The sequence below is a fragment of the Bactrocera oleae genome, chromosome 5 (genome assembly GCF_042242935.1).
Source record: "Bactrocera oleae isolate idBacOlea1 chromosome 5, idBacOlea1, whole genome shotgun sequence".
Taxonomy (NCBI): Eukaryota; Metazoa; Arthropoda; class Insecta; order Diptera; family Tephritidae; genus Bactrocera; species Bactrocera oleae.
Window position 1 is genome coordinate 1,885,973 of NC_091539.1, and position 9,208 is coordinate 1,895,180.

The 9,208-nt window shown below is 34.7% G+C and overlaps 4 protein-coding genes across 7 annotated transcripts; 1 reads left to right on the forward strand and 3 right to left on the reverse strand.

Annotated features, from left to right (window-relative positions):
- The first annotated feature begins 724 nt into the window (after positions 1 to 724).
- On the forward strand, positions 725 to 3,653 carry RhoGAP16F (Rho GTPase activating protein at 16F). Of its 4 annotated transcripts, none has more exons than XR_004975828.2 (5): positions 725 to 1,874; positions 2,590 to 2,925; positions 3,018 to 3,123; positions 3,260 to 3,360; positions 3,490 to 3,653. XR_004975828.2 is itself a non-coding variant. In XM_014239990.3 (5 exons), exons 1-5 carry the CDS (start codon positions 1,064 to 1,066, stop codon positions 3,581 to 3,583), a joined length of 1,530 nt encoding a protein of 509 aa, XP_014095465.2. In that variant the 5' UTR covers positions 738 to 1,063; the 3' UTR covers positions 3,584 to 3,653. The 4 variants fall into 4 exon arrangements, 2 of the variants coding, with proteins under 2 accessions (XP_014095465.2, XP_014095466.2); XR_001330896.3 differs by having other exon boundaries at positions 727 to 1,874; positions 3,443 to 3,653; XM_014239990.3 differs by having other exon boundaries at positions 738 to 1,874; positions 3,178 to 3,360.
- Positions 3,641 to 4,632, reverse strand: Rrp4 (exosome complex component Rrp4). Its single transcript, XM_070110672.1, has one exon. It carries the CDS (start codon positions 4,626 to 4,628, stop codon positions 3,732 to 3,734), a length of 897 nt encoding a protein of 298 aa, XP_069966773.1. The 5' UTR covers positions 4,629 to 4,632; the 3' UTR covers positions 3,641 to 3,731.
- Positions 4,633 to 4,639: 7 nt separating this feature from the next.
- LOC106621222 (mitochondrial inner membrane protease subunit 1) lies at positions 4,640 to 5,683 on the reverse strand. The gene is made up of 2 exons (XM_014239970.3): positions 5,455 to 5,683; positions 4,640 to 5,401 (listed from the first exon to the last, which is right to left on the reverse strand). Exons 1-2 carry the CDS (start codon positions 5,554 to 5,556, stop codon positions 4,988 to 4,990), a joined length of 516 nt encoding a protein of 171 aa, XP_014095445.2. The 5' UTR covers positions 5,557 to 5,683; the 3' UTR covers positions 4,640 to 4,987.
- A 327-nt stretch (positions 5,684 to 6,010) lies between these two features.
- On the reverse strand, positions 6,011 to 8,554 carry Pis (phosphatidylinositol synthase). The gene is made up of 5 exons (XM_014239969.3): positions 8,126 to 8,554; positions 7,807 to 7,941; positions 7,268 to 7,421; positions 7,049 to 7,209; positions 6,011 to 6,974 (listed from the first exon to the last, which is right to left on the reverse strand). Exons 1-5 carry the CDS (start codon positions 8,175 to 8,177, stop codon positions 6,802 to 6,804), a joined length of 675 nt encoding a protein of 224 aa, XP_014095444.1. The 5' UTR covers positions 8,178 to 8,554; the 3' UTR covers positions 6,011 to 6,801.
- Between the last annotated feature and the right edge of the window lie 654 nt (positions 8,555 to 9,208).

Here is a 9,208-nt window from a genome sequence, read left to right on the forward strand (position 1 = left end):
GCACACGATTAGTTGTATCTCATTTGTTTCAGATTAATCATATTACAAAAACTGTTATGTTTCCGAAGTGATTAATAACAAAGTTTATGCGGTGAACCGTACCCTTTGTGGCTACGCTAAAAAACATAATACATAAATACTTCAGAAATGTGCATTGCTTTAGCTACTCACTCTTTCAATTAATAAAATAGCTTAGAAAAAATAGCGTCGATATACTGAGACAGTATGGCCTCTCCGACGCCGTTTGAAGCAGCGTTGTCAATGTAGGCGTTGCTCACCAACGGCACATAGATAAGATTACACAGCCTTAAATGCGATTCTTATTATACAATTTGAGTTTCCTGAGTTTCCAAAAACAGTAATTAGGTGCTCTTGGAGTGTCGAACGTCATCGTCGCGGTCGAGTTAATCGTATTGGGAATCGCTTACACATTATTGTTCAAACATACAATATCTACAAACGATAGCCGCTGACGTCGTGGGGCGCGATGTTGCAGAGAATTAGCGCGAAGTACAACAATTATACGTGTATGTGTGTGCATGAATAAGCTGTAAAGAATTGACTGCTTAAGCCGTAAAAAAATAAATATATATTATATATTTTGCCGGCGAAATATTGTGAGCGAAAACCTTAGGGTGCAGTGACACGCACTGAATAGTTTGCTGCTAATAAAAAATAATATACACATTGTTAAATATGCAAATGCTACATGTAAATGCATATATGCATATGTATGTGTGTAAAAAGTTACTTATTTAATATTATGTAAACTCTTATACATATTTACTTGTACATATGTACGCTCGCGTATGCGGTTATACCGCCCAGCGCCCCATCTAAGTAGGTACTTTAAAAACTTGCAAATACGCAAAGTGTGATAACGATATCGGTTTTGAATTACGCCTCCGAGTCAGAAATAAAATATCTACAATATATACTATATAAATAAATATATACAAACAACCATATGTGTGTACACAAGCTTACATATTCGGCGTGCAGTTTGCAAGCATATGTGATTTTTTAAATTCTTTCCCCTTCTTCCTTGCCGCCTTTACCCTGAATGCTGTATAATATGCAAACGAGCAGCAGCAGCAATAGCAGTCACAGTCGCCACAATGTAGCAACGACAACACCAGTCACTCCTGGCACGCCCGATTCAGCGGGCATATTGATTGGCGCTGCGGGTCAGGCTGTTTATGAGAAACGCAACAAAAACATTCTCCACTATTTGCGCGACCGCACGCCGAGTCATATACGCGCACAACATCAACATAACTACTATCAGCACAATCCAGAGCAACAAGTTGCATTTGGTCGCCAACGCCAAGAAGCCGTCATTTATTTAAAGGAGCCACGTTTTATTAACAAGCTGGCGCTACTGAAAAGTTCGAGCACACGCGATTTGTCGCGTTTGAAGGTCGAGGAAAAGTCTGTCGATATTTTATCGCCGACTACTGTGCATTTTGATAGCTCTACAAATAGTAGTAAGTCTTCAAGCGAATCGCCAGTGGCTCAGCGTAACCAACCGCGTAGTCTAGAGGGTGTATACTGTGAAGGGTATTGTGCGCGACGCATCACTGAATTGGAACAACGCGTTACCCAATTGGAGCAGCAAGTGCAAGCTGAGCGAACAGTTGGCAAAGATCTGTACACGCGCATACAAGAACTCATACGTCGCGTAGAAGACCTGAGCCAGTTCAAGGCGTCCGATAAACGAAAACTTAGCAGTTTTCGTAAGAAAGGCTCACACGCAAATACAAACCAGCAAGCGTCTGTGCAGCCTTCAAAGTTAGTGACCTGGATGAATTTGTCAAATTGGTTTAAGCAACGCCCAAGTATCGCAACTTTAAAGGAACAAAATATCTACAATGGTGAGTGGAAATTTATATTGTCAATGTATTATAACGGAAATGGAAGTAAAATGAAATGAACAAATGTCTATTTAAAATGCGAGCGGGGAGGAAAGCTAATTTTAGTTAGCGCAATATATAAATAAATAGTTTGCATATAATAAAAATATACATATTTCAGGCTCTAGCTACAACCGTAGTTAACAATTTAGGAAATACAATAATATATATATATTTATGGCTAAAGACTTTTTCTTCACTACAAGTCCACAACAAAGAAAATAATTTCTATAGTATTAAAAATGCCTAAAGCCAGTACCAAAAGCTTCTAAATATTCACTATAAAGTAGCTGTAAATTTAATCACTGATTCTAGTGATAGCACTTCGTGCAGATAAGAGTTTTTACAACATTTGGAAAAGGTTAACATAAATTAAAAAATCGTACAAATTAATATATTTAGACATATGCGTAGATACGAAACTATGCCTACACGAGTACGATAAAGTTTCCAAACACATGCATATGCATACATAAGTATGTTAAATATAGAGAAATTGCGTTTATCGGCAGGCTGTACGGAGAAAGGCAGCCAACTCTGTTTGATAATGCACTGACCTGGTTGTGGTGGTGAATACTTCAAAGCTGACCTAAATCTACATTTATTTAAATATTAGTATAATATATAAAGTATTTTAATGCTTTATAATTTTTTTTATATTTTTTTTCGTCATTAGATGAGCCTTGTTTCGACACGGAAATCGAAATGGCGTTGAAACATGAGATCCATAAAACCGTACCGAAAATCGTTGTGGATTGCTGTGATTTAATTGAGGAACGTTACCGCAAGACGTCGGAACCCATCGAGGGCATATATCGGCAGTGTGGCGATTATAATAAAATTCAAAGTTTGCGCTTTCGCATTGATGCAAATGATTATGAGTCATTACGTCAACCGAATATAGACATCCATACATTAACTGGCGTGCTCAAATTATTTCTGCGTGAAATTAAAAGCCCATTGGTGAGCGCGAATGAAGCGAAAACTTTTATTGGTAAACCGAATCAGTGGCGTAAGTGTTGGTTTTCTTATAAAATTATGAGCAACTTTACTAAAATATATATGTGTGTGTATATTGTAATTATGTTTTGATTCTCTCTACAGTGCTGACCGATTTGACTGCGAAAATCGAGATTTTGAAAAAACTGATTCGAACTTTGCCGGAAGTCAATCGTGATACGATGAATTATATATTCGAACATTTCAATAAGTAAGTAATTGTTTTTCATATTTCTTTTGTGTACCAAGCAATTCTCAATTTAAGGCTGACGAAAGTGCCTTTACAACAAATCAGCGCTGATACACTTGCCTTATCCATAACACCAACAATTTTCCATCCCTTACAGAAGGGCGCAAATACGCCGGACTTGCAGGAGATAATTAAGGAGGGCCAACTGCTAGCAGATTGTGTCAAAATAATGATCGAATATCATAGTCGTATATTCGAGTAAGTTATGAAATGCGATTTTATATATTATATCTGTGTGTATTGTGTTGTTGCTTTCTTTTCTAATTTTTTCAAAATAAAGAAATGTTTGAATTTATGGTTTTCGCCTACTCATTCCATGATATACAGATGTCCGGTCGAGCGGCGGTGCAAACGCATCAGTGTGCGGCGTCTGCGGAAAACCCTATCACAACCGGATTTGATTTTTCAAAATTTCTTTTAAGTAAATTTTTCAGTCTATAATGTGTACAATATTTCATAATGTAATAAAAAATCTGTATTTATAAGAAAAATGTTTAAATTTATTTATGTATATAAACAAATGTGTTTAGCCTAAATCTGCACGTTGTCATACACCTTAATATTAACTCTTATTCTTCTTGTAAACGTAAACGATGTTGTGTTAGAAAGGCCACATCAAATATAGCCTCCTGCTGCAGCAATTCATGCACTTCGTATTTCATGGACTCCTCATATGCGTACAGGATGCTTGTGTCATAAAGCATCATTTTGCAATGCGCTAAAGCTAGAATGCAGTTTCGCAGACGTGTAATTACCTCTCGGTCTGCTCGCGGTATTACTTCACTCAAATTTTGTGCATAGCCACCGTCACCGCCATCAGCTTCGTTATTCACAGTCGGCGATATCCAGATAAAACCATTGTTGCCAAGAATTATGGATGCACCACATGTCAAGTTATGAAAATGCGTCTTACGACGCTTAACCAACGAAGGAAAGACTTTGACAAGTACTCCCTGTGATAGTTTGCCATATTTCAAACTTCGAGTGTAAAGTGATAATGTGCCTTCATCAAAAATATTCTGCACCTCAGCCGATATAAGATCGCCCTCTTGTAGATATTTACGCATCATTTGTTCATCTTCCACACCTCTTCGACGCAATTCACCGCCCGGTAAATTTACAGAAGACAACTGCAATACGGAATCCAAACGGGAGTTCGTATCCACCTTCCAACGTCTTTGTTGTACCTCAGTAATGCGCGCAACCACAACATCGCCAATTTCACCTACATAACGGCTCTTAAGTGGTTTTATAGAAATTAGTTTGTTCACCTGTTCCATCACTCCAGCTACAGATGCTTTGATGTCTTCACCTTCAACATAAGTGCCATGGCCCTTCATGAAACCAAACTGACCAGTGACCACTTCGCCGGGTGTGTAAAGACGCGGTGCCCTTGTCTGGTTTTGTGCCAACAAACCCATATTGACCCGATCAATAGCTAGACGTATATTAACGTTTGTAGTCATTATTACAAATGTAAAAAGATATTATTATTTTCTTTATTGTTAACTTTATAAAAGTAAAGGGTAAACAAAAGCAACACGCGCAAATTCATTAATTTGTAGTTGCCAGATGCATGAATATTTGTTTGTTTCCCCTAACATTTCTTATCAAAGCATATGTACATATGTATGTATGTAAATACATATGTTTTTAAATAATTCTTGAAAGAAAAACTATTTAACATGTAAAAATAAAATTAATTATTTATAAAGCTACTAGATTCTATTGATTTTTTGGTCAAGTATTTTATTTGTAAGCTTACAGAAATAACAATAGTATATTTACTACTTGTGAGAAAATAAATTCTCATTAAACTTTGTGCCTATAACATACGCGCTTCCTTTATCGGCCAAAGTCGACACACTACCCGGCTTTTCACTAGTCCTAATGGTACTGGACCATAGTATCGTGAATCCGAACTATTTTCACTGTTGTCACCTTCAATCCATATGTAACCACGAGGCACATCTATTTCATCTTGAAAATTATTTATTTTTTGTGTTTTACTTGTTACTAAAGCATCGATATCAGTTTCAATTGGTTTTGTGTTGTTTTTTAAAACGATTCGATCTCCAGGTATGCCTACAATGCGTTTGCAAATGAATTGCTTGGGATCGGTGGGAGACACAGCAATGATTATATCGCCTCGTCGCGGATTATGAAAACGTGTGGATATGCGTTCTGTCAGCAAGATGTTTTTCGAATGCAATGTAGGTTCCATTGATGGACCGTTGCACTGAAAATGTATTATTAGTTGAAATTGGCCTCGTATTTCTTTTTCCACCTTACCACCACAAAATCACCGACATATTCAAAAGTACAGTGCGTAAGACAAGCATACATCATGCTGTATTTTATTACGTCTTTCACTCTTGAAAGTATAGACACCATGTTGGCTTTATTTACAAATAATTAAATATTTTGTAACTAAAAAATTTACTTAAATATAGAAAAGTTTTTTTTATGGCTCGTGGGATAGCAGCTGTGAGCAAAACAACATTAAACAGCTGATTCGTTGGGTATATTCAGTGAATATTTTGAAAGTGCTGTGCAATTGGAATGTGCGCGTATGTATATGCATTTGTGTTTAATATACATGTGTGTTTGAATGTAAAAGTGGCTTGAATCGAGTTAGGGAAGAACATTCCAACCCGCGTAGCTATGACGTCGACCTTGGCAAGGATAATCACAGTTTGTTAGCATTCACAAAAATGTGTGGAAATATTTTATGCCAGTAGAAGAAACATGCAAGGCATACAAGTTTCTCTTCCATACTCATTGTCATATACTTATGTATATCAATCCTCTCAGCATATTCTAGCAGTATACTTTTATTTTAAACGAGTTTTGAGACATTCAGTGTTTATTATAGATTTCACATATGCGAATTGAAGTAGATTTTTTCTACAAATATATATATATAATGTGCATTAAGCATAAATGTGAGAGTTACATTCATAAATTCAGATAGTTTAGTTAGTATAATTGTATATACAAATACCCTATATATGGCTCTCCATTTTCAATTTTTCTTTCGTTTTGAACTCTTTCAAATCTTCACTAATTCTCTTATTTCAAATTACATATATCAATGTACATTCAGTATGGTTGCTTGGAAGAAATTTATAAATTTTTTACAACAATATTTTAATTTCGTATTTTACTCATCCATAAATTACAATTATGCGTAACAATAAATGTCTACAGATAATGATTAATTTTGTTGCATGTCGTTATTTTGTTAATATGAAATGAAAATATTTTTTTTTTCGTTTACATTTCTTCTACATATGCTTATTATTCACTTAGTCACAATAAAAATACTACTACGTGCATGCTTTCAATATTTTTTTTTTTTTAATTTGTTTTTTTTTAGACAATGTGATTTAAGATATGAAGTTTAATAATTATGTAGGTACACTTTTAAGCCTTAGAGTAAATAATGGAAATTAACTATTTAATTTTAGGAAAAAAATATTGCATTTTAAATACGAAATAAATTAAATTAATTACGACTAAACAACACTCATACTATTAATAATAAATATTTTAACGAAACGCGCAAATGATCGATATATAAATTTGTATAAAATTATATACATCGCAAAATTATTTCGAAGACTCCAACAGGTAGAATTATTCTGCCTTTTTGCCCTCCTCCTTTTCACGCTTTGCCTCACGTTCGCGCATATCTAAAGCGACCAAGTCAATACTGGCTACATAAGCATGCAAGCAGGAGATTAAAGACTTCAGTAGAGCAAATGGCGCCATGACGATAGCCAAAAGTTTAAACAAGGACATTCCAAAGACTATTGATGAAACAAAAAAAACATATTTGTTAAGTATTCAACAATTTGACTAAGAACAAGTTGTGACAACTTACTTAATGGCCCGTAAGTGAAATATAAAAGATACAGGCAAACATAAAATAGTTCATTTGCGCAGCACATAAATGTGAGCACATTTTTCTGATAATAAGTACGCATTATTACATTTTCCTTAACATCGAATGATTTGTGTGATGTTTTTCCCACCATGACGCTCCTAGAAAGATGTATAAATCTAAATATAGTTAATTTTTTTTTTACTTCCACTTTCTTACGTTTGCATATAAAGCCAATGACAAGCAATATCAATGGCGATTGAGACCTGGAACCAGAACATATATTTGGGATAAAAGTAGCTGAGCGTAACCAAAAGACCCATAGTACCACAACGATCGGTCAATTGATCCAACATCGCGCCGAAACGTGTACCTAAGAAAATAATTAAAATGTGTTTAATAGGTTTATACTTAATATTATTTACAGTAGAGATAAATTGCTGACTTTTGCACTTTCCCTATATATGTACACAAATTTATGCATATGCAATTGCATTGCATCGTGACATAAATAAATAAATCTGTACAGATAAGAAAACAATTTATGCATTTTATTACAAGTATATACTTTTAAGTTTTAACTATGAATGTAGCGAATAATTCTTAGATTAAAGTCCTAATCAGCAAATACATATCTATATAGATTATTTTTTGGTTTCTTAACTGTAATAATTCTTATCAAACGATATATTTCGATTTCTTAAATTTATAACATACTTGCTTACACTAAACGATCAAATTGAATTTATAACACTCACTTTGATTAAATGCACGCGCCGCATGCCCGTCTACGGCATCTAGTAGAGCGCTAATGACGTAGCACCATCCGGCGGCCACATAATTAGTAGACATGCACCAGAAAGCTATCAACGCTAGTACAATGCGCGCATATCCTATAAAGAGCAGCAAATAAATTAGTTACCCCATATACATGTGGAAAATCAATAAGTAATCGAAAAGTATGCATAGTTACAAAAATTATCTTAGACAGGTTAATTGAATTAACATTCCATTCTACGTTTGTCATGCCATGTAGGTGTTGCACTACAATTACGTGTACATTACATTAGTACGTACCAATTAGATTTGGAACAAAAAAGAAGACGTTATCGTGTTCTGTTAGCGCCATGATATTTCTCTCTGGTTTTTACTGCAGCTCTTGGTTTGCAACGTTACTATAACAAACAGACGTTTGTATTGTACACTTAAATACTGATGATATCCTTCCGAAACCGCAATAGCTAATGATGACGACACCACGGATATTAGTAATGTTAATTGCTAATAACCGAGCCCCCACACTTTATTGTAAAGATGTGCTTAGTTGGACACTGTTTAAATTTAAACAACTAAATATATGATATTTTTATTTTGAACTTTTATTTCCTTGGAATGCAATTTTAAAATGCTGAACGCATTTAACTGCAGTTTACTGGACTTTTTGTTCTACCAGAATTTTTCTTTCTGAAAGAGTTTCTACAACAAATTGGGTGTAGTACGTTCAGTGTATGGCACAACAAAGTCGAAAATAACATTGTCAGGGTGGCGACATTTTAAAAATTAAGACACTGTTAATAGTACTTTTTTACTTCCTAAAGGAAAAACAATCCAATTGGGGACCATAAATAAAATTTAAGAAAACTACCACAGTTTATGAGTATATCCTATGCCCTCTCAATTAATCTTTTCATCATAAATCGCAATATCAGTATTTAAATAAATGTATGATCGTAACTTTTAATTGCAACTCTGTAGGGAAATTTGCTCGTTCATCGCGAAGTTGAAACGAAACGAAAAAACCTCGAATAGATTTTCTGGTCACAGTCCTTGTGAATTTTGAGCAGACAATTTCGTGCATTAAAACCTTGTGAAAATTGTTATAAAATAACAAAGAATAATAATTTGACTTAAAAAAACTTGAAAAAACTAAAAGCAAGTTATGAAAGGAACGCGTTGATGCAGAAAATGCGTTGAAATTTTAACTGGCTAAGGCAGAATGAAAAAAAAGTAGAAGAAGCATTGGTGGCAGTGTGTGTGTGTGTAAATGTTCAAAGCAGAACAAAAAGTTGGAAATACGGCGTGAATGAAGAAACGTAAATGTAAGAAAAGGATTAGAGTGCGGGCAGAAAAGTAGTTAAAACGACGAAGTCAATGTATGTA

Bases quoted from the DNA above. Each gene is read 5' to 3' on its own strand.
- RhoGAP16F (XM_014239990.3), top strand. From the start codon at position 1,064: ATGCTGTATAATATGCAAACGAGCAGCAGCAGCAATAGCAGTCACAGT. The intron at 1,875-2,589 runs GTGAGTGGAAAT...TTTCGTCATTAG, and splicing joins GGAACAAAATATCTACAATG to ATGAGCCTTGTTTCGACACG. The intron at 3,361-3,489 runs GTAAGTTATGAA...CATGATATACAG, and splicing joins TATCATAGTCGTATATTCGA to ATGTCCGGTCGAGCGGCGGT.
- Rrp4 (XM_070110672.1), bottom strand. From the start codon at position 4,628: ATGACTACAAACGTTAATATACGTCTAGCTATTGATCGGGTCAATATG.
- LOC106621222 (XM_014239970.3), bottom strand. From the start codon at position 5,556: ATGGTGTCTATACTTTCAAGAGTGAAAGACGTAATAAAATACAGCATG. The intron at 5,402-5,454 runs GTAAGGTGGAAA...ATACATTTTCAG, and splicing joins ATGTCGGTGATTTTGTGGTG to TGCAACGGTCCATCAATGGA.
- Pis (XM_014239969.3), bottom strand. From the start codon at position 8,177: ATGGCGCTAACAGAACACGATAACGTCTTCTTTTTTGTTCCAAATCTA. The intron at 7,942-8,125 runs GTACGTACTAAT...TGCTCTTTATAG, and splicing joins TTTTGTTCCAAATCTAATTG to GATATGCGCGCATTGTACTA. The intron at 7,422-7,806 runs GTGAGTGTTATA...TTATTTTCTTAG, and splicing joins GGCGCGTGCATTTAATCAAA to GTACACGTTTCGGCGCGATG.